The sequence below is a fragment of the Sapajus apella genome, unplaced genomic scaffold (genome assembly GCF_009761245.1).
Source record: "Sapajus apella isolate SASKATOON/1434 unplaced genomic scaffold, GSC_monkey_1.0 scaffold6, whole genome shotgun sequence".
Taxonomy (NCBI): Eukaryota; Metazoa; Chordata; class Mammalia; order Primates; family Cebidae; genus Sapajus; species Sapajus apella.
In genome coordinates, this window is record NW_022436946.1 from 5,889,759 (window position 1) to 5,913,214 (window position 23,456).

General features: G+C 41.3%; 1 protein-coding gene across 11 annotated transcripts in view; it reads right to left on the reverse strand.

Moving 5' to 3' along the window:
• Window positions 1-23,456, reverse strand: part of UTRN (utrophin) — a 536,298-nt gene that overhangs the window by 507,647 nt on the left and 5,195 nt on the right. For 9 of the 11 annotated variants that reach the window (XM_032274352.1, XM_032274350.1, XM_032274355.1 and 6 more), the window contains exon 1: window positions 13,056-13,236. The exons of 1 other annotated variant lie outside the window; for it this stretch is intronic. In XM_032274352.1, the coding sequence (XP_032130243.1) occupies window positions 13,056-13,149 (94 nt within the window). In that variant the 5' untranslated portion in view covers window positions 13,150-13,236. Of the gene's footprint in view, window positions 1-3,450; window positions 3,555-13,055; window positions 13,237-23,456 lie in introns of those variants that run through there. One more of the 11 variants, XM_032274354.1, reaches the window with a different exon arrangement.

The following is a 23,456-nucleotide window of genomic DNA, read 5'->3' on the forward strand; positions in this document are numbered from 1 at the left end:
AAAATGTGGGTGTGTGTGCACATGCATGCACAATGGCAACAAAAGCCAAAATAGAAAAAATGGGATCTAATTAAACTAAAGAGCTTCTGCACAGCAAACGAAACTATCAACAGCGTGAACAGGCTACCTACAGAATGTGAAAAAAAATTTACAATCTATCCATTTCACAAAGGGCTAATATCCAGAATCTAAAAAGAACTTAAACAAATTTACAAGAAAAAAACAACCCCACCAAAAAAGCAGGCAAAGGGTATGAACAGACAATTCTCAAATGAAGACATTTATGCAGCCAACGAACATATGAAAAAAAGCTCATCATCACTGGTCATTAGAGAAATGCAAATCAAAACCACAATGAGATGCCATCTCATGCCAGTTAGAATGGCGATCATTAAAATGTCAGGAAACAACAGATCCTGAAGAGGATGTGGAGAAATAAGAACACTTTTACACTGTTGGTGGGAGTGTAAATTAGTTCAACCATTGTGGAAGACAGCATGGCGATTCTTCAAGGATCTAGAAATAGAAATACCATTTGACCCAACAATCCCATTACTGGGTATATACCCAAAGGATTATAAATCATTCTACTACAAAGACACATGCACACGTATGTTTATTGTGGCACCGTTCACAATAGCAAAGACTTGGAACCAACCCAAATGCCCATCGATGATAGACTCGATAAAGAAAATGTGGCACATATACACCATGGAATACTATATAGCCATAAAAAAGAATGAGTTCCTGTTCTTTGCAGGGACACGGATGAGGCTGAAAACCATCATTGTCAGCAAACTAACACAAGAACAGAAAACCAAATACCACATATTCTCACTCATAAGAGTTGAACAATGAGATCACATGGACACAGAGAGGGGAACATCTCACACCGGGGCCTGTCATGGGGTGGGAGGCTAGGGGAGGGATAACATTAGGAGAAATACCTAATGTCGATGACGGGTTGATGGGTGCAGCAAACCACCATGGCACTTGTATACCTATGTAACAAACCTGCACATTCTACACATGTACCCCAGAACTTAAAGTACAATAAAAAAAATTTTTTTAAGTATGTATGTATGTGTACACCTACACTGTTATGGTATTTCAACTGTTAAGGTAATTTACACTGTTACATCGTTTTAATATCTATGGTAATTTAAACTGTTATTCTAAATTTATCAATAGTAGCTGTCATATTAGTAGTAATAACATTATTTTTGTTGCTATGAGCAACATTTACTGAATGTTTCTTAAATGGACTACTATGTAGTCTAATACCTACAATATCCATATAAGATAGATGCTTTTATTGTCCACATTTTTCCGCAGAGGTCACAGACATTTAAAGTTAAGCAATTTGCCCAGGTAAAAGTAGCTGAATCCAAATTTGGGCACTCTGGCTCCAAAGCCCAAGAGCTTGAATCAAAATAATGTGTAAGAATGGCTGGGGACAAGATGGGGTGAGGGAGCCAGAGGCTCCTACCCTACCTCTCTCTACAGCAAGCAATCAACGATCTCTGTTCTACCAGATGTAAAACCTGGCTTTTGATATAAGTTTACAAAGTTGAGTAGACTTAACAATAATTTTACCATCAGCATCTCATTTGAAATTGTTATCAACCAATATCAGCGAATAAATGTTTCCCAAAAACAGCTAAGCGGATTCAAAGGAGGAAAAAAAATAAGGCTGTCAGAGTTTCTGCAGGAAGTACTGAGATCAATGAGTCTAACGTGGGGGGATTTTTATCTGATCCTCATATACCACTGACTATTCCATTGTCATAGACTTAAGGATTAAAAAACAAAACGTTCATCCTGTTAACAGGAAAATGGATACCGGAGAATCAGTAACAAGAGTGTTTACACAGTGTAAGCATCTGTTTCTAGAACACTGAAGAGGAAAGGACAGGAAGACTACAAACAAAATGCTACTCGTAGATATTAAATTGTTGGGCTTCAATATCTCTACGTCTAGTCTCACCTGCTCAGAGCATATATTATGAAATGAAGTCACTGCAAACAAAATGCTGTGATCTTCTGAGATGCCTGAAGCGCAGCTTAACTTAACAAATAACAGGGATCAGGATACTAATAATATATCATTGTAGGGAAATGAGGGGGATTTGGTGTCAGTCAAAGTACAGGCTCCTACCCTTGCTGAGCCACTATCAGCTAAAAGCAGGCTCTGGGCGGATGTGAGGAAGTCTGGAAGAACAAGAGATCTACACATTCCACACCCGTCTGTTCCAGCAGTCTCATACCCTTCTAGAGGCTGCCGTGTCAGGAACACAGCAGGCGAGGGCAAGTAAAGCAAGCTGAAAATCTCCCTCAAGAATAGAACTTACATTTCTTCCTACCTACCACAGGCTACGGGTCTCTGACAAATTCTAAGTAAATCTTACCAAAAATGTGACCTTATTTTTTATGCATGTGGTGATTTATCCATATAAAGAAACCCTAATATGCCTCCCTATGTGAGTGGCATGGTGTGTGTGTGTGTGTGTGTGTGCACACATGTAAAGAATTTAAAAATTTACAAAACAATAAAAAAATGGGCCTGACATGGTGGCTCACACCTGTAGTCCCAGCACTCTGGGAGGCAAAGGCAGGTGTAACACTTGAGCCCAGAAGTTCGAGACCAGCCTGAGAAACGTCAGAAGGCCCTCATCTCTACCAAAAAATACAAAAACTAGCAGCACATGGTGGTGCATGCCTTTAGTCCCAGCTACTCTGGAGGCTGAGGTGGGAGGATCACTGGAGCCCAGGTTGCAGTGAGCCAAGATCGGACCATTGCACTCCAGCCAAGGTGACAGAGGCCCTGTCTCAAAAAAAAAAAAAAAAAAAAAAGAAAAGAAAAATGATCAAAAATCCTTCAAGTAGGTTTTGATCACATTGCTGGATTCCATAGGCATACCTGCTTTCCACACGTTTTTTTTTATAAAGGAATTCACTCACCAAACAAAAACAAAAAAATTACAGAAATTCTATCTCATTCACTGGACAACAAAAAATGTGAGCAACTAAAAAATGTGCCAGGAGCTAGGGAAGGTTTAAAGATTCAAAGATAAGAACACACCCTGTCTTCAAGCTCCTGGTCTCAAGGAGAGGTTCTCAAACACACACCTGAAGAGATTATTAAAAGACTGGTTTCCAGGCCACACTGTGCAGAGACAGACCTCGTTTTCAAAAACACTGATCGATAACATCCATCATAAATGTTGTGACAGATGAACACATCTTAGAATTTTTGAATTTAATCCAAGCAGGGAAAGAAAAAGCAGAGAAGAGAGGCACCCAACCACACTTGGAGGTCAGCAGAGAATTTCTGGAGAAGGTGCCCTTTACCGACCAGGGGAGTGAATGGCTGATGATCTAAGGGCAGAGTGAACCATGAGGACAGGCCTGGCACCCAGCAGAGAACTGCTCAATAGCAAAAACATTTACCCTGCTGCTCAAAGGCACTGGACATCGACTCCAAAGTCCAATCAGAGCACTGGAAGCCACTCAACTTAAGTCACTACCCAGCCAGAGAAGGGAGCTTGGTTTTAATCCAGTTGGGTCTGACAAAATATGAAAACAGGATTCTAGAACCTGGTTGGATGCTGCAGCCCAGAAAGCCAAACGGCCTACCTTAACCTGCATGGTCCTTCTGGCAGAAGAATTTTTTCACGTGCTATTTCCCCAATGACTTGAATAGCAAAATGTAGCTTCCTATTGACCCAAGTGGCAGAGCTCTGAGACTTTTTTGTTCTGCCCTTTATTTCTTCATCTCCTCTACAACCTGTCAACAAGCATATCGTTATTGTCAGGGTGTCAATTTACAGCAGCACTCACATCCAGTACCTTTCTCATTTACCGCTTCAGATCTAGAAACCAATACTCAAGTGTGAAAACAGATGCAAAATGAGGGTGTCTCAGTACTTCGCTGAGGTGGATGCACCGCACGGGTCAGGAGACAAGTGCCCATTCATTATCTCTGCAAGGCACACGTGGTGGTTCTAGGCTGCCAGCAAGTAGAATCCTTAAGTTTAAAACCAACTTTAAAACATCCTGCACCTTCAACAACTACCACAGCACCCAGCAAACCACAGGTGCTCAATAAACGTTCACTGAGTCATTCATTTTTGGCTCCTTGGTTTATTTTGTTGTTTTATTTTTCTGCTTGTTGTTTTAGACAGTCTTGCTCTGTTGCCCAGGCTGGAGTGTTAATGGCACTGTCTCAGCTGACTACAACCTCCGCCTCCCAGGTTCAGGCAATTTTCATGCCTCAGCCTCCTGAGTAGCTGAGATGACAGGTGCTCACCACCACACTCGGCTAATTTTTGTATTTTTAGTAGAGACAGGGTTTTGTCCAGGCTGGTTACTGTTTTCTTATTTCTAATTCCTAGTCACATGTGGCATAGCTAAAGTTGGCAGAAAAATGGGCACTGCTGTAATTAAGAAACATAAATAGGCAGGCACGGTGGCTCACACCTGTCATCTCAGCACTTGGGAGGCTGAGGCAGAAGGATCACTTCGGCCCAGAAGTTCAAGGCCCTAGCGTGGGAATAGTGAGACTTGTTTCTATTTAAAAAAAGAAAAAAAAATCAGAAAAATTAGCTGGGCGTGGTGGCACTAGCCTGTAATCCCAGCTACTCAGAAGGCTGAGGTGGGAGGACTGCTTGAGCCCAGGAAGTTGAGGCTGCAGAGGGCCTAGATCCTACCATTACACTCTAGCCTAAGTGACAGAGCAAGACCCTGTCTCAAAGAAAAGGAAAAAAAAAAAAAAAGGAAGAGGAAAAGAAACATAAATAGATGAGAAAATTTAGAAAATTACTGGAAAATCAATGCTTACAGTCTTCCTCACACAAACCCAATACAATAAAAATGATCCATTATAAAACACCAGGCAAATAGTATTTACTGAATGACTTCCAAATTATGGAAAATAAATGTCAATTCTTTATTTCTGTAATCAAGGCATAGGTTTACCTTTAACAACCTTTTATTTTTATTCAGATTTTATTAAGAAATTTTGCAGCATATGGCCTAGTAACAAATTCAGCAAATATACAGAATGCAATCTCAATGACTTTTTAAAAGAATAGTGCATACTTTACTTAGTCACCAAATAAATTCTCATCACAAAACATAAGATTCTCCTTGCAACAGCAGGAGAAATGCATAGGAGGGAGGCAGACAAATATGACGGGTCCCACAGGACACGAAAAGGGAAATGAGACTGGGCAGGATGGCCTATGCCTGTAATCCCAGCACTTTGGGAGGCCAAGGCAGGTGGATCACGAGGTCAAGAGATCGAGACCACCCTGGCCAACATGGTGAAACACTGTCTCTACTAAAAACACAAAAATTAGCTGGGCATGGTGGCATTGCCCAAAGTCCCAGCTACTCAGGAGGCTGAGGCAGAAGAATGGCTTAAACCCAGGAGGCGGAGGTTGCAGTGAGCCGAGATCATGCCACCACACTCCAGCTTGGTGACATAGCAAGACTCTGTCTCCAAAAAAAAAAAAAAAAGAGAAGGGAAATGAGAACTATTTCCTCAACCCACTTGCAAAATATCCATAATCTCCCAGTTTAAATACCATTACTGTGAAATTCACCATGTTTTTTAACATATATAAGAAAAGTGAGAATTTAGTAATTATTTTAAAGGATTAACATGGGCAAAGATAAAATATGATAATTCATTTTAAACCACGTTCATACACACACACAAATTGATTCTACATTTCCTGCTATAACACTCATTACTCAGAGTTAGATAATGAATACTGATTAACAATCAACAGTTCTCAGAGTATTGGCAGATGCTAGATTACATGTTATCTCAGTAGAAAGTGAACCTGCTAGGGGAGTAAATTTCTTCTGTCAAACACAAATCCAGGAGCTACTAACACCAGAAAGAGAGTCACGGCCAATGAGTCCAAGGAGAAGCTAAAGGCACCGAATCTAGAAGTCAACAAGAAAATAGGCCAGGGCAGAAGCCAAGAGACTAACTCTGGCAGCAGGTTCCCAGCAAGAGATTGGCTGAGCCAGGAGAAAAGTGGCGGTGTCGGTGTGATAGGAGGAGCTGCTTCTCAGGGCGCCAAGTGGATCACTGTCTGATGAGGTATTTCCACTGACGATATGTGCAAGTGACCTGGAAGAATCTGTGTGAGGTGCCTATCTTACAAGTGACACAGAGCCCAGCCTCTCAAAGCATTTGGATCAGCGGCATTCAACTGAAATCTATCACGTTTCCAGACTACTATGACGGTTCACCTCTATTTGGAGAAATAACCTCTCTGCAGACTAAATAAAGCTTTTTATATAATGCACCAAAGGCAAATAGGTCATACAGCACAGAATCATAGGGGAGGCGGCTGTGTGCCCTTTTCCTTTGCTTTCCTTGCTTGCTTGCAAACAATAAAAACCTTTCTGAACAAATGATAGCGAACCTTGAAACCAGCAAAACATTTTGGGCGCCTTGCCACAAAGATATCCTCCATGCAACTGCAGGCTATTTGCTATACTGTATAGCTCTCTACTTCCTGCCATTTACTGGAGCTGTGGTTAAATGAATCCAGCATAGAATTACAGCCTCAATGCTTTGATGTGAAAAATCACTAACAAATCTAGATTGAAGGAAGAGGACAAACTGGTAAATTTTCAATATGATGGTGCATATGGGCCTCATTTAAACTAATGTCTTATCTTCACTTAGCATCTAAATGTATTTTTTCCTGTACTGACTTCAAAGGCTCTAACACAAACAGCCACCATTTATTATAAACCTTCTTGCAATCTGCCAAGTAACGTGCAAAAAATTTTACAAAGATGCACCTTTAAAGACTGACAACAGCCCCACAACAGGATATGGAATTATTAGGATTTAATTTTAAACCTAACTCCACAGCACCTTTCTGCTAACTCCAACAAGTTCCATAAAATATATAAAAAAATGGGTTTTTCTATAAATAAACCTGGGACTTACCATTTTATATACCGGTAAATTATATGAAAATAATTTACCGGTATATAAAAAAATGTAACAAAGTAGCGAGGGTATCTAAATAATTATTAGTCTCAGCACAGTTTGGGATGATGACATCTTCATATTAGCCAAGAAAGAAAGAGAAAATACTATGGAACCTAAGTCCAAAGACTCAAACCTCTGTCCTAGAGATCTGAAAGTAATATCTATCTTTTAAGGTAGCGGTTAACTATTTTAGAACTCAAAAAAAATTCAAATAAGTCATCCCAAGTTTGCCATTTTGTAGAAATTTCCTTTGGAATCATTAAGAGTATAAAAGTCAGGTATCCAAGTGACAGAAAAAAAATCAGCAACATATGAAATGGCAATTCACTGAAGAACTCGTCCAAAGAGCCAATAAACTTATGCAGAGAAGTTAAATTCCACAAAAAGGAAATGCAAGTTCAAACAGCTATATACTATATTTCATCTCTCTACATGTCATCTATTGTGGATGACAATTTAACAGTAAAAGCATACCTGCCCCAGCAATTGCCCAAGTAAGCTAAGATACATGTACACAGGTAGTTTTTAATATTTTTTTAGGTGGGATGCCACTAAATCAGGGTGATTTCAATTTTGCTTCAAAAGAGAAAAGCCATGCTTACCCATAGAAGCATACATTTTTATATTCATAGAAAGCAAGCATAGCAGAACAAACAGAACTATTAACAATGGTTTTGGAGAGAGGAAGGAAATGGCAATTTTCTACTTTGTAGAATTTTCATTTTGCATTACATTTTTTCTGGAAAGCAGTCTGATTACTTAAGATATTTTAAAAGATATTTGAAATACATTACTAAAAATTAAATTTGGAGTCAAAAATATATTTAAATGCCCCTTTTCCTTGAGAGCAACTCCACGCAGAGGGCCACAGGAATTCCTGCCCAGCTCACAATCCAAGTTTCAATACACTAGTTCAGACAGAAAGTTTGGCCTGTGTTCCTTTACTCCTAGAATAAAATTTCACGTTAGCACAATGGTAGAGCTCGGTGATGAGTCATCTTCCTCTGCAAAACAATGAAAGTTCTAGTTCAGTGAGAAAAAAAATGACTTGAGTTGCCAGTTCATTGAACTGTTCAAATTAAGGTCAAAATACTGGAGCAGGAGCAAGGGAGTTGCTGTGTCCAGATCGTATCTAATTCCCACACCAATCCCCTCAATGGCCCTCCAACCAAGTCTTGAATTTACAAAGAATTAGAATAGGAAGCACCTGGTGCCCTCTAAGTAGGAGTCAGAGAACCCAAGTGAAAACATGAAACAGATCCAAATCCAGTTTCATGAGCATGCCTTTCAAGTAATGCCAAGGAAAAATACACCAAAAAGATGATGGAGTGCACAGCTTCAGCTTAAATATATTTCAAGTACCATGATGAATACACTGTTTGATTTCCTACCCCAGACTCTATCTAAAAGAGCCTATTATCAACAGACTAGATTTCTATAATTTTTACAAAATCTATTAGTCCATTTATTTACCTGGGACTATTACTATAGCTTGCAAAGGACTTCAAAATGCATAACATCATGAATCCTGACCACAACCTCCTGGGGCATCCTCCCTGGTTGGGAGACCCCTTCTCAGAGGTTCAGTGACTTACCCTGTCAATGGCAGGGGTAATGGAAACCCAGATCTTGAGGCCCAAGTTCCATGCCTTAAAGAACTGTTCAGTGCCACGTTAAGCCCGTTTCTCATTTTTTTGGTCCAAGATTCTTTTGTTTCACACATCACTCTTTCTACTCTTTTTCTCCCAACTTAACAATTCTCATTCTCTCACCCCTATAAGTTACAGTTACCTGGTCTTCCTAACCACCTACTCATTTTCTCTATAACTATTAAGATCTGCAAAAAATTCACAAGTCCTAAGATATTTTCCCAAACCTCACTGCCCTCTGATCACTCCAAATTCTGTGTTCCTTTATTTGGATACGGTCAACTAATAGGTCTGGCAATCCCTAATATATGACAAAGATGATCACATTCCTTCCTTTCAGCCACTAGCAAATCTAGCATTAACTGTCACACACCATTCCTTCCAGGTCCTAACCTCCACAGAGGAAGAACCACATCACCTTCATTTTCATATCCTCATCCTCCCCAGATCTGGGCATGTACTAGGTACCTAGCAAATGCTGACTGAATAGATGAGCGTGGTCGTCAACCTCCTGAAGTTCCAACACAAAAGACCTGAGCTCCTCTAAGAGTGAGTCAAGGTTGGGGATAAAGGCTCAGGCCTGTAATCCCAGCATTTTGGGAGGCTGAGGTGGAAAGATCGCTCAAGCTCAGGAGTTCAAGACCAACCTGGGCAACATGGCGAGACCCTGTTTCTACAGAAAAAATATTCAAAATTAGCAAGGTATGGGAGCATGTACCTGTAATTGCGTACCTGTAGTCCTAGGTACTCAGGGACTGAGGTGGGATGATCACTTGAGCCTGGAAGGTCGAGGTTGCAGTGAGCTATGACTATGTCATTGCATTCCAGGCTAGGCAACAGAGCGAGACTTTGTCTCAAAAAAAGAAAGAGCCACAGTTCAGGAGATCTTCCCAGGAGTGTCCCCACCTGGCCTCACATCCACATTCGTGCACACACACCCACTCCTAATGAAATTCTCTTTCCCAAAGTTCTCAACCTGCCTTGCCTCTTAAGGACACCACCACCCTGGAGCCTTGTCTCTTCTGAGAGGTCTGTTCAGGGTTCTGCCAGATCAGTCACCTGTGACCTTTCCTGGCATGTCTTCCAAGATGACAGTCACTGATCAGAGAATACTCTCCTACATCAGCAAAGACAATAACTAAGCCTCTGTCCAATCTTCTCCCAACTTCCTGTTACTCAAAGGAACTCCATTCATTCATTCATTCATTCATTCATTCCACAAGCAGCTACTTGCGTTTCTCCTGCACAGCAGGCACACATTCAGGTGCTAGGGGCCAGCAGTAACAAAGCTGCCTCTTGTCCCTCCCATGGAGCTTTCAGCCTAGTGGGGGACAAATACATTCCCCTGTACTCTCCACACTGAACACTTTTGGCTGGCTTTTGACAAGCTACAGAGCAGGGTCTCGGTCCAATCAAGTCAGGATCTCTGTCTGTGGGGCCCCGGCATGTTGGTGATTCTAATGGGAAATCCAAATAGTGAATCTTTTAACCCTTTCATTCAAAAATGGAAACAGCTGACATAGAGTCCTGTCAGCAGACAAGAAAGCAGGAAGGATGGCAAGATAAGCACAGCTCCCAGAAGTGGTTTCCTGAGCAGCGTCAACTTCCAGACATAAGTTATCTGGGTCTTAATAGATGCCTAAATGTCCAATTGCACCTCCAAATTATTCATTTAGCATTTTCTAGCTTTTAAAAAAATTTTGGTTTATCTCAGTTACATTATTGTTAACATTTGGTGCAAATGATGATAGAGATGAATAGAGATAGGGAGATTAGAGAGAGAGAGAGAGAAAGGGAGAGAGATGGAGATACATATATATATATATATATATATATATATATATGTATATTTTTGGACAGCGTCTCGCTCTGATACCCAGGCTGAAGTGCAGTGGCGCAATCTCAGCTAACTGTAACCTCCGCCTCCCAGGTTCAAGCAATTCTCCTGCCTCAGCCTCCCAAGTAGCTGAGATTTCAGGCACTTGCCACCATGCCCAGCTAATTTTTCTATTTTTAGTAGAAACAAGGTTTCACCACATTGGCCAGGCTGGTCTCGAACTCCTGGCCTCAGGTGATCTGCCCACTTCAGCCTCCCAAAGGGCTGGGATTACAATCGTAAGCCACTATGCCCAGCTGAAAATATTATTTTTAACATTAAATTTAATGTCCTTATTTCCAACAAGATCACTAAAGAGTCCACACGATGGACATAAAAAAATTTAGTTCAATAAAACTGATGAGAAGAGAATCTAGGCCCTTGTGAAATTTGAAACCATGTACACATTGTTTTTCTATTTTTACTAAAATAGCATGCCCTGAAATACATTTTTTTTAAGAATGCTATTTTCCTAAAGCCTTTTGATTGGTCATAGAATAGGGAAGAATGTTATCTAAATGAACCATAACTCAACTAGCACAGCATGTAAATATATTTAACACTGTAGTTACTCATTTAAAAGCCTTCTTATTCATTCATTTATTTATTTATTTTGAGACGGAGTTTCTCTCTTGTTGCCCAGGCTGGAGTGTGACGGTGCCATCTCGGCTCACTGCAACTTCTGCCTCCTGGGTTCAAGTGATTCTCCTGCCTCAGCCTCCCAAGTAGCTGGGATTACAGGTGCCCATGCCTGACTGGTTTTTGTATTTTTAGTAGAGATGGGGTTTTATCATGTTGGCCAGGCTGGTCTAGATCTCCTGATCTCAGGTGATCTGCCCTCCTCGGCCTCCCAAAGTGCTGGGATTACAGGCATGAGCCACCACACCTGGCCAAAGCCTGCTTATTATTTAAAGGTTTGTTTGTACTTTTCTTCTAGTTGTCTTCTGATTTCAACCGCTATGGTTACCCTAGACCCTACTACGTAGCAAGACCCTTTGATGAAGACTAGCCGACTACAGAGACTCTTAAAGTGGGGATAACAAAGAGAATTTAGTGACAGTCAAATGAAATCTTCGAAAGGCCACAAATCTGCAATTGCTGCTCCTATGCAGGTTTTTGGGACAAGGCATTTCTCTGTTGTCTAGTTTGGAATGCAGTGTCATAATCATGGCTCACTGCAGTCTCAAACTCCTAGGTTAAAGCTATCCTCCTGCCTCAGTCTCCAAAGTAGCTGGCACCACAGGCATGTGCCACCATGTCTGGCTAATTTTTCAATTTTTTGTAGAGATGGAATCTCCCTGTGTTGCGCAGGGTGGTCTCAAACTCCAGGCTTCAAGTGATCCTCCTATCTTAGCCTCCCAAAGTGCTTGGATTATAGGTATGAGCCATCGTGCCTGGCCCACATGGAGTTTTAATTCAGGTCTCTGAGAGGCATTTTGATTTTGTGTTGGGATCACATGGTTATTTAAAAAAGAGGTAATAGCTAATGATGAGAATTGTAGCACACCAATCTCCTATGCCACTTATTCAGGAAACCCAATTCACTACAAAAAAAAAAAAAAAAAAAAAGGGGGCTGCTCCAATAATTTTAAATTTGCTCTACAGAGACAAGACTTACAACCCCTTACCACCTCATTCACTGAAGCTAAGAAGGAAAACACTAAGAGGGAAAGAGTAATTCCACAAGAAAGAAAAACCTTTAAAAGAAAACAGCTGCAAAGTTTTTTCATAGTGACAACATTCATGCACGATATGTATGATCAAGTAAAACACATAATTTTGGGTTTTTTCACTCCAAAAGCTCACACAACCAGTACACACATGTATACATTAAACAAGATATAAACATCTAAACTTACCAGAAAAACTAAGTCACCCCGGAAGTAAACTCCAGTGAGAGAAAAATGCATGACACTGTCCCTACATGAAGCTATGTATATACATGTGTCATAGACAAGCCTGCATTGAAACAAAAATCCCAGCACTTACACTGCCCCACAAAGTACAAACATTTTATTCTCCCCTTCTCAGCTCTAAACTAAATATTTCAAAAAGCAAAATGCCTTTTTAGCCAACAAAGTAAATCAAATACAACATAAGATGAGGCCTACCAGTATTCAACACCACAAAAGAGATTTTTCTCTATATGGCAGTAAACAGTCAGCACAGAGTAAGCTATTTGAAAACACAGGGAGGTAAAGTGAAACACATTTGTTACCCCAAATTTAGGGATTCTGGAAGGCTTCTTCCAAAGAAGCCAATAACTCTGGTAAGTTATCACCTCCTGAGGAGAAGCGTGAAGTAGACAGCATTGGTCTCTACTCTCCAGGGTCCACAACAGACATGGCAGGAGGAAGGACAAGCTGTCTGTTCCTGTCACCAGCCTGGTCCTGAGCTTTGTTACTTGACAAATGAGACTCAGTAAGTGAACGAGAGAGTCCTGTCTTCATAGACATTTCTTATGAAAACCTCCCTGGCTAGAAGTCATGCAAGTTGACAAACTTACCTGGTAATTGCTTGCAAGCCTGGAGAGCTACGTGCCCTGGCAAATCCAATCTGCACTTTTTCCAGCGAAACGTGGTGGCTGCCAGGCCGCTCATCACCTACATCTGCTTAGATGAGGAGGAAAAAGATGTGGAGGAAGTGGACAGCAAAAGCAGCCTCCGAACTGCACACTGGGATGTCTCTCGTGTGTGTGTGTGTGTGTGTGTGTGTGTGTGTGTGTGTGTGTGTGTGTGTGTGTGTTTCTTTTTGGTGGCTTTTATTTTTCCCACGAGAGGATCTGACTAAACCTAACCCAACCTCCTCTAAACACCAGACAGGAAGTTACACTGTGCAGTCAGTGAAACTCCTTAGGTAGGTTTTTTGTTTTTTTAATAGTCACAGCTAAGGGCCTCTGAATGTTCCTATGACAGAGATTATAACTTTGCTTCCTGTTTTGACAGTGTCAGCTGGGAAGGGGCACTCCACCCACCTCCCTACCCACTATGTAGATAAATAAAGGTGTTAGAAGGCGTTTGCCCTGGGTATACAACTGGCCTTAAGAGTTTCGTTACATATTAACTATATTTCAAAGAACAAATTGGACTTATTACTTCACTGTAGTATCTATATATACTTTGGGGAAGTAAAACTCAAAAAGATTTCTTCTTCATCCCTTAGAAATTGCTGTTACGGAAAAAATAAACTTAACCACATGCAGCTATAAGAGGTCACTATTTAGACCAATTTTTCCAGCCTGTTCTCTTTTGTGGTCACCTTGCTCTCTTTATTATTTTTTTTTCACTCTTGTCACCTAGGCTGGAGTGCAATGGCGCGATCTTGGCTCACCACAACCTCTGCCTCCTGGGTTCAAGCAATTCTCATGCCTCAGCCTCCCGAGTAATTAGGATTACAGGTATGCGCCACCACGCCCAGCTATGTGTTTTGTATTTTTAGTAGAGATGGGGTTTGACCATGTTGGTCAGGCTGGTCTCAAACTCTTGCTGTCACTTCTGCATGTGTCATCCACATACATGCAAAAAGCAAGAAAAATCATTATTCATATAATCACATCTACTTCCTAGTCCTTCTCTCATTCTTCTTCTTGCTTGTTGTGAAATAGAAATTTTCTACTTTTTTTTTTTTTTGAGACAGAGTTTTGCTCTTGTTATCCAGGCTGGAGTGCAGTGGCACAATCTCGGCTCACCCTAACCTCCACCTCCCAGGTTCAAGCGATTCTCCTGCCTCAGGCTCCTGAGTAGCTGGGATTATAGGCATGCACCCGCACACCCGGCTGATTTTTGTATTTTTAGTAGAGACAGGTTTTTTCTATGTTGGTCAGGCTGCTCTCAAACTCCCAGCCTCAGGTGATCCACCCACCTAAAGGCATCTCTCATTCTGCTACTGACTGCGTACAGAAAAGAGAAACTGACAGTACGTGCCCTATACTCCTCCTCCTCATCTCTGCATTTTCCTTAGACTAGCAACTGTGTAACTCTGGCAAAATACTGTCTCCTCTCTCTCTCTCTCTCTAAGCCTCAGTCTCCAAATCTGTAAAATGGAAGGGCTGACTTCACCGGTCTTCTAGGACTGTCAGAGGGAAACAGACTGGGAAAAGCACCCAGATACAGATATGTCACACCGTCAATACCCAATAAAATATTTTTTTTTGCATCAAACTTCGGTGATACATAATTCACATATTATACAATCAGCTCAGGTACACTGTATAATTTAATGTTTTTTGGTATTTTCACAGAGTCCTACAACCCTCACCACAATCAATTCCTATTCCTTAGCCCAAGGCAACCACTAAAATCTACTTCCAGTCTTCTCTATAGAGTTGCCTATGCTGTACATTTCACATAAAATAAATCATACAGCATATTTTCTGTGACTAGCTTATTTCACTTAGCATAATGTTTTCAAAGTCCATCCATGTTGTACCATGTATGAGTGTTTCATTTCTTTTTAAAATAGTCCATTGTATAGATAGACTATATTTTACTATGTATTTATCAGTTCGTGGACATTTGGGTTGTTTTTACCTTTTAGCTAATACTAGTAATTCTGCTACAAGCATTTGTGCACAAGTTTTTTATGTGGACATATATTTTCATGTCTCTTGGATGTGTGTGTGTGTGTGTGTGTGTGTGTGTGTGTGTGTGTGTGTGTGTACCCAGAAGTAGAATTACTGGGGCATATGGCAGTCCTATGCTTAACCTTTGGAGGAACTGCCAGACAGTTTTCCAAAGTGGCTGCATCCTTCTACATTCCCACTAGCAGTGTATGTGGATACCAAATTTCTCCACATCCTCACCAATACTTGTTATTATTTGTCTTTTTTATTATCACCATCCTACTGGGTATGAAGTGACATTTCATTGTGGTTTGATTTGCATTTCCTTAATGGCTATCGAAAGCCATCTTTTATCCATAGCCCAAAACTGTCTTCATTTATAGAATCAGGACTAAATATTCAAAATACAGAACAGCCAGTGAGGCGTGGGCCCCCCTAGTCAGAATGGATACTCACTTCAATGCTGAAACGAGGTCCTGAAGGTGTCCATCTTTAACAGTGGCTATTTTCTAATAGGAACCAAAGACATTCAATATTTTTCCTGGTGTAGCTGTATGGGTTCACACCAGCTAAATATTGCTGGCCTTCATATTTCTATCTACAGTAAGAGGCTGTGAAAGCAGTTGGCCCTGCTTCCTCTACCAAAGGGTTCTTCTGAAAACTGGTAGGGAATGAAATTCTAAATGTAAATATGACATTTCAATCTTTATAAATCAGTTCTTTCCACCTGTCTTTCTACACGTGCCTTCCTCTAAAATAGAAACAGGCACAATAAAAGCAGCCTTTTGTCAGTAAATAGTCATAACTGTTTATAGGAAGAAATTTTAGACCAGATGTGATTTAAGATTAAGGATATCAAATTTTGAAGGCAGCCAAAGAAGACAAGTCAGGATCTAGAAACTAGCAACAATTTCTCCTTCCCCTTTCAAATGCATGGTACTGGGAGAATAGTAATTATTCCAACAAATCTACATCAAAGGGAAGATCTTTTTTTATTCAGACCTTACTGTGTTTGACAAATTCATGTACAATGATGTTAATTACCTTTTTCCTGAAACATTCTATTTTAGGATTTATTTTCTTGATCCCCCTAAAACTAAACAGAACAAAATATACACAAAGTATAACAAAGAAAATACCAGAAGGCTATTAACTTTCAAAAACAAAAACATTTTTCTTTATTTTTTGCTGTAAGGCCTCGGGCCTTGCAACATGTATAAATAATATGACTCATCCGTCTTCTAAAAACGTTTCCATGTCCCAAGGCTGTAATATGTAAGCCATTGTTTTATTTATTTCTTGCCGTAGAGCTGACTATGAAACTGACCAATGAACTTTCATATGCCAAATACAACTTTCCATGGTGCGAAACTTCTAAAACATTCATATTAAGTTAAGTGGAAATGTCACGACAGCTCAGAAGTAAATAAGGTCTGTAACAGCCAGTGTAACTTCTAAACTAGATGCTACATAGGAAAAGCAAACCGTTGAACAAACACAAGTGCAAAGGTTTCACCGGAGTTTCTGTAAATACTTGATGGTGAGAAAAATCAGAAGCTACAATCAGTTTATCTGAAGCTTCTAAAAAGATCGAATAGGAGGGCACTTTTGAAAACTGTTCTGCAGTGTCAGGACCCACTCTATTCACAGATCTGTTCTTCTGCTAGATTACACGGTGGCCTCATTTTCTAGTTCTTGTGAAATCAATAGACCATTTATGTTGCAAGTATCTGTCTAGGGTATGCACTTTCTTATTCAATCTAGTGTTGACAGCGGTAATCAAATTTTGTTCATACCACTAGCTCTATTATAGCTCAATAGCAACTGGCTGCCAGCCTAGGTCTACTCTCATCAAAAAGGAAAGAAAGTACTGGAGTGGAGAAAGAATTACAGAACAAATTAGCTGAAACTACAGGAGGTGGTGTCGAAGTGAGAGAGGGAAGCAAAGGAATTCAGAAACTAATCCTCTCTCCACGGAGGAAATACACACCCAGCAGCATCGACACCACAAAATCCAGGTGAGCTGACCTTGGCCATGAAAGGTGGACATCTTCTTCATTCTTCTGTTATCTGCAAATGCTCGTGGCTTTAAAATTAATATTATAACTATCAGTCCTAACTAATAAACCTATACCTCACCCTGCAGAGCTGGAGACAAGAACTAGAGCCAAACCACACCCTCCAACACGAGGGACACTAAATGCAAGGGACAAGTTGTGACACTTCCCATGAATTCTCCAGACACCGCTGGCTTCATTTTATAACTCTTCTTTTTTTTCTTGAGACGCAGTCTTGTGCTGTTGCCAGGCTGGAGTGCAGTGGCACGATTTCGACTCTCTGCAACCTCCACCTCCCAGGTTCAAGCAATTCTCCTACCTCAGCCTCCTAAGTACCTGGGATTACCAGCACGCACCACCACGCTTGAATAATTTTTGTATTTTTAGTAGAGACAGGTTTCACTATGTTGGTCAGGCTGGTCTCCAACTCCTGACCTCAAGCAATATGCCCACTTTGGCCTCCTAAAGTGCTGGGATTACAGATGCAAGCCACCACACCCATCCTAGAGCTCTCCTTTATACGCTTACGCTAGAGTCAAGCCTTTATCTCAGAGCAGATTATAAAAAGATAATCTTATGATAAAACCAGGTCAGCATGTTAAAACGAAAAAATTGGGAGGGGGGTTAGACCTGACTGAAATTTTACTCGATTTGTACTTTTAGACTTCAAATTCTCCAAGAAAACTAGACTTCTGCTAATAGATACTCTCTACTTAAAAGCATCACGGATAATGTCATTCCCTGATAGGACAAACAGCTCTTTTTCTCATTCTTCAAACATTTTATCTTGAAATAATCTTAGACTTATAAAAGAACTGGTAAAAAAGAGTACACAGGGTTCTCATATTCTCTCATCCCACTTTCCCTAATATTACCATCCTACATAACCAGAGTACAATGATCAAAATCAGAGAATTCACATCGATGCAAAACCGTGAACTAATCTATAGGTCTTTTTTTATCTGCAATTGCCCCCTTTTTCTGGTCCATGATTCAATCCAAGATCACATACAAGCAACACTCCAAAAATTCAAGATGCAATCTTTTCAATAAATCATGCCTATCTAATGAATATTTCTGACCCTTCCAAAAGTTCTACTTCCCTTCATGTTAATGAGGCAGTGTCATCACTAACTTTTGAGCCTTCCCAGAAATGTTCTTTTCTTCCATAGATCTTGCCTCCATTTCTTATCAGTCAGTTTCATCAACTTTATCCTGTAAACATGAGTCAAATAGTTTCAAAACCCTTTTTCCAAAACCCTAGGGTCAGGGGTGCCGCTGAACCAGAACTCTTCTCATTTGAGAAATGTTACATAACACAAGTCATATATTACAGTCAAAACAAAAAACAGCAAAATCCATGGCAATTTCACTTAATCAAATACATTAATAGTCCTGCACCAAATACATACATTTTATGAAGGATGCCTGAGATACGTAAGGACTTTGAAAGAGTCCCAGCTGTTCAGGCCAGGCATCAACAGCCAATGAGTTCAGGTCAAGCTCAAGTTTTCCTGCCAAATGAACTACAAATAAAACACCTTCTGGTTTTCAGAGGTCTTCTTCAATAGTGTAGCTGAAGATGAAGGATGATGGATCTGTGCCTCTGAAATCCACAGCTTCATCCATCTCCTGCCCACCCTCAACACATCTTCTACCTGGTCTCCCGGCAAAGCCACCTGCAATGTTCCCTGGGCCTTTAGGGGCTCTTCCCTCCAAATCACTCTCCCACAGAGCCCAGAGTGATCTTTCTCATAACCTTCACCTGCCCAGTTTCAAAATGCTTAAAGGGTTCCCATGCAAGGATGGAATCTCATCTGCTTCATGCAGTTCACACAGCTCTCTACAATCGGAACCAAGTCCCATGGCTATAATGATCATCTACACGGCACCCAAGAAGAATGTAAAAACAAAAAAGGCATCAGCTGTCCTCAGGAGTCTCACAATCTAATTAACTCTCCTTAATATTTTCATCAGAGTAAAACTGTTTAGAATACAACTTATCCATAATCAAAGAGCATGTCAGGTTTATTTTAACTCATTTGTGTCTAGCTAGGAAATTCTACCTTAGTTCTTGATCACAATAAAGATAAACAAAATACTTTGTGTTGACATAAAAAGAATTTCCACATGATTTTAATAGCATATGTCTAAAAATACTCATTATGCTACTGTTGGTATGGTTAAAAAAATTATAAAAAGCAAAGGCCAATAAAAACTTTTTTAAAAACAAACCCAAAAACGTAATGTCAAGGATGGTATTTAACAGGCTGAGTAATTTCTCATGAGATTGTTTTTCCAAAGCATGAAGATATAAATAAAATCTGAATTCATGCCTTTGTTTCCATATTAGTATACTAATGGGATTGAATGACATTATAAACAATAAAATTAAGTTAGAGAGAGCTAAATCTAAGCCCCCATCATCAAAGAGCTTAGAAAGTATTCCAGGCTGTGTGAGGTGGCTCATGCCTGTAATCCTAGCACTTTAGGAAGCCAAGGTGCGCAGATCACCTGAGGTCAGGAGTTCGAGACCAGCCTGGCCAACCTGGTAAGACCCTGCCTCTACTAAAAATACAAAAATTAGCCAAGCTTCGTGTCGTGTGCCTGTAATCCCAGCTATTCAGGAGGGTGAGGCGTGAGAATCACTGGAACCCAGAAGGCAGACGTTGCAGTGAGCCAAGCTCATGCCACTGCACTCCAGCCTGGGCAACAGAGCAAGACTCCATCTCAAGAAAAATATAATAATAAAGTATTCCAAACCACACAGAGCCAGACCTCAGAGGCAGACCTTAAAGAACATGCCAGCAAAAGTGGGAAAATCACATTTAAGTATTGGTTTCATTTTCTAATGTGCAAACAGACAAAGACACCTACTTGGAATGGTGAATTAAAAAGAAAATTCCTAGAAGTTGTATTTCAAAATGAAATTATAACCTTTCTCAGGAAAGCTGCATGCAGGTTGTGACATTAAGAGGTAGACAATAATTGCACCAAAGTCCTTAATGAGAGGGTGAAGACAGGTAGTAATAAGGGCACACAGCTTCTCCCTCCACCAGGCGATAGAAGGAGTATGCTAAGATAGGGGAACTCAGGGTTTCCTCCCAGGGTGGCCCTCCTCTCACAAGCGTGTGTGTGTGTGTGTGTGTGTGTGTGTGTGTGTGTGTGTGTTGTGTGTGTCTCTGCGTGTGTTGTAGGTGGCAGGGTTTCTCACTTGCAGAGTTGCTTGTAAACAGAAGTAGCAGCTGTCTGGAACCCAGTCCCTCTTCTCACAAGTGTGTGTGTGTGTGTGTGTGTGTGTGTGTGTGATTGTCTGTGTGACTGTGTGTGTGTTGTATGTAGCAGGGTTTCTCACTGACAGAGTTGCTTCTAAACAGAAGTGGCAGCTGTCTGGAACCCAGCCCCTCCTCTCACAAGTTAGTGTGTGTGTGTGTGTGTGTGTGTGTGTGTGTGTCTGTGTGTTCGTCTGTGTGTGTGTTGTATGTGGCAGGGCTCCTCACTGGCAGTGTTGCTTCAAAACAGAAGTGGCAGCTGTCTGGAACCCAGTAAGGTGAGGCCTCCAGTGACTGACAGCATCTGCAGGAAAACATAAAAACACTGCATGGAAGCCAAGTGATGCCACCACTTAGTGGAAGCAGGGTCCCGCCTGCCAAGGCCAAGGGCATAACCATACATTACTGGCTGCTTAAAGCAGTCATCCCTGGGATGACCCCTGTAGCTTAGAACTTCTCACTCCAGTGGCAGGAAGGAAGGCCAAGGGTTCTTCAGGGAGGCAGGAAGTGTCTTTAAGGCAACAGTGAACTAAATTAATAAAACAACCCAAATAGTTCAAAAAGAAAGGAATTTTAAAATATTACTTAAAAAAAAAAGAAAGAAGGAGTAATTTGTCTGGACCGTCTACATGATCTGTCGTTATAAATCAGGTGGCTACCTGCTGGCCTGTGGAACATAGGTCAGCAAGTGAATTTTCTCAAAGGATACTTGCCGTAATAGTGGGAAAAATTTCTCCTGTTTCTGGTGAGCTCTAGAACTTCCAAGCTTCAAAGGCAGATGTGAAGAAGAGACACCTAGAGATTATCCTTTGGTGTTGGCAGGAAAAAAAACTGTGGAAAAGTGACCTAGTGTCCCACAGGGCCTGCCAGCCTGTAAGCCCCAATGTGGTCTGCATAATACGTTTTTCCTTCATCACCTGCAGTCACAATCTCTACCTCAGAAAACTTGTGCCACTGCCTGTCTTCCGGCTGGCTCTCTGCAGGTGAGTGCGCTGATGTCCCCACAATCCCTGACCATTGTTTACTGTCATTCAGCTTGCCTGTGGAGATGCTGGAGTCTGGATTGAAGTTCCCACCATATCAGTATCACCCTCCACAAGGCAGCATTTCCCTGCCTACAACCTGCCTCCCACTGGACACCACCGGCCGCAGCCCGGCAGCCACACCTGTATGCCTCTCAACCCTGATCCCAGGATCCTGTGCGCTTCCTCCTGCAAATACCCACATGCAAATCTGAGGATGTGAGATGCTCAGAAGATGTATTAACACATGTGAGTCATCTGTAGATCCTGCTGCACCTGGTACCACACAAAGATAGTCCTGTCCAACCATGGCCACGCTCACCCACTGTCATGTGTCATATCTCTATTTGGGAATGAGACATCATCGTCTACTTGTGAAAAGTTAGAGCCAAGAGTGGGGAGACAATGAAGAACTTAGGTGTTCATTAGGCAGAACTGATGCTGAGGAACTAAAGGAGTATTTCAAATCAGCTCCAGGGGCCAGGCACCGTGGCTCATGCCTGTAATCCTAGCACTTTGGGAGGCCGAGGCAAGTGGATCACAAGGTCAGGAGTTTGAGACCAGCCTGGCCAATATGGTGAAACCCCATCTCTACTAAAAATACAAAAACTAGCCGGGCATGGTGGCACACGCCTGTGGTCCCAGCTACTCGGGAAGCTGAAGCAAGCAAATTGCTTGAATCAATCTGGGAGGCAGAGGTTGCAGTGAGCCAAGATCATGCCACTGCACTCCAGCCTGGGCAACAGAACAAGCCTCCACCTCAAAAAATAATAATAATAATCAGTTCCAGGATTTCCAAGATGATATAAATAGACTTCCAGGATGATATTAAGAGGTAGTCAGGTGAGAACTAGAGAATTTAAGTCACAGTTATCACTCGAGAGTTTATTTATAGGCCATGAGATTCTGCAGTAGGTTCCCAGGGCCAGAATTCCTGGAAAGAGCACTTGGAAGAGCCAGTCGGCTGATAGGTTTATGGAGCGCCTACTCTGTTCCATGCAGTACAGCAGTGAAAAAGCCAATTTCCAGGCCAGGCAAGGCAAGTGCTACAGATGGAGAGTTGAGGCACCTGCTGTATCATTGCCTCAGGAATCAGGCTCAAGTACAGAGGCAGGCCAGAGCATGCCCAAAGGGGGAAGGAGAAGGCGGACACTGAGGAAACAGGTGGGAGTGAGCACTGCAGAGGCAAGACAGGCACAAACAACCTATTATTAAAATGCTCCCCAGAGTTGCAAAGGAGCAGGTGGCAGTTGGGAGGGGGGAGCTCAGAAACAATGTCGGAAGGTACAAAGGAGAAAGGGTGATCCAGAAATAAGACAAAAACGAAGCTGATCTCTCTTATTCCAGGGTAGTCCTCAATGGTGAATGAACCATTCCTGAGACTGCAAGTTCAGGACCACTTATGTGCCATTTTACATTAATCTTCACTTTCCATGAAATTTCTCTCCTCCAGAGAATGTCTATAAAAGTATAAATAAACCAAACATGACACTGTTGGTTTTAAATTAGGAACGGTAGGCTAGCATGACTTCCTGGAGGTTGTCAATGCAGTGTGGTACCAGAACTACTGATGTTCCTACTTAATATAATTTGGATATCAGGATATAATTTGGTCTGTATTCACTTTTAGAGATCTCTGAACTTCAAAGTTCATTCCATTTATTTTCACTGATCCCTGCAAAATTTTTACAAGTTAAGCTGTGTCAATATCTCAACTCTCACTTGAAAAATGAGGTTACTGAGATTTCAGGACACCAAGTAAAACACCAAATTTGTGCTGTGAATGGACTTAACCTCAGGGCCAGGTCCCAGCTATCGAGCCCTTCCTTTGGCCATAGCATGCATCTTGCAACGCAGCTCCCTGGCTTTCAAGAGCATTGCCTACACCAACATGAAGCCTAGAGATTACAGAGTTACTTTTATGAAGGTAAACGATACTATGCAGTACCTCAGAATCACAGCCAAACAGCAGACGAAGCCAAAGGAAATACATGT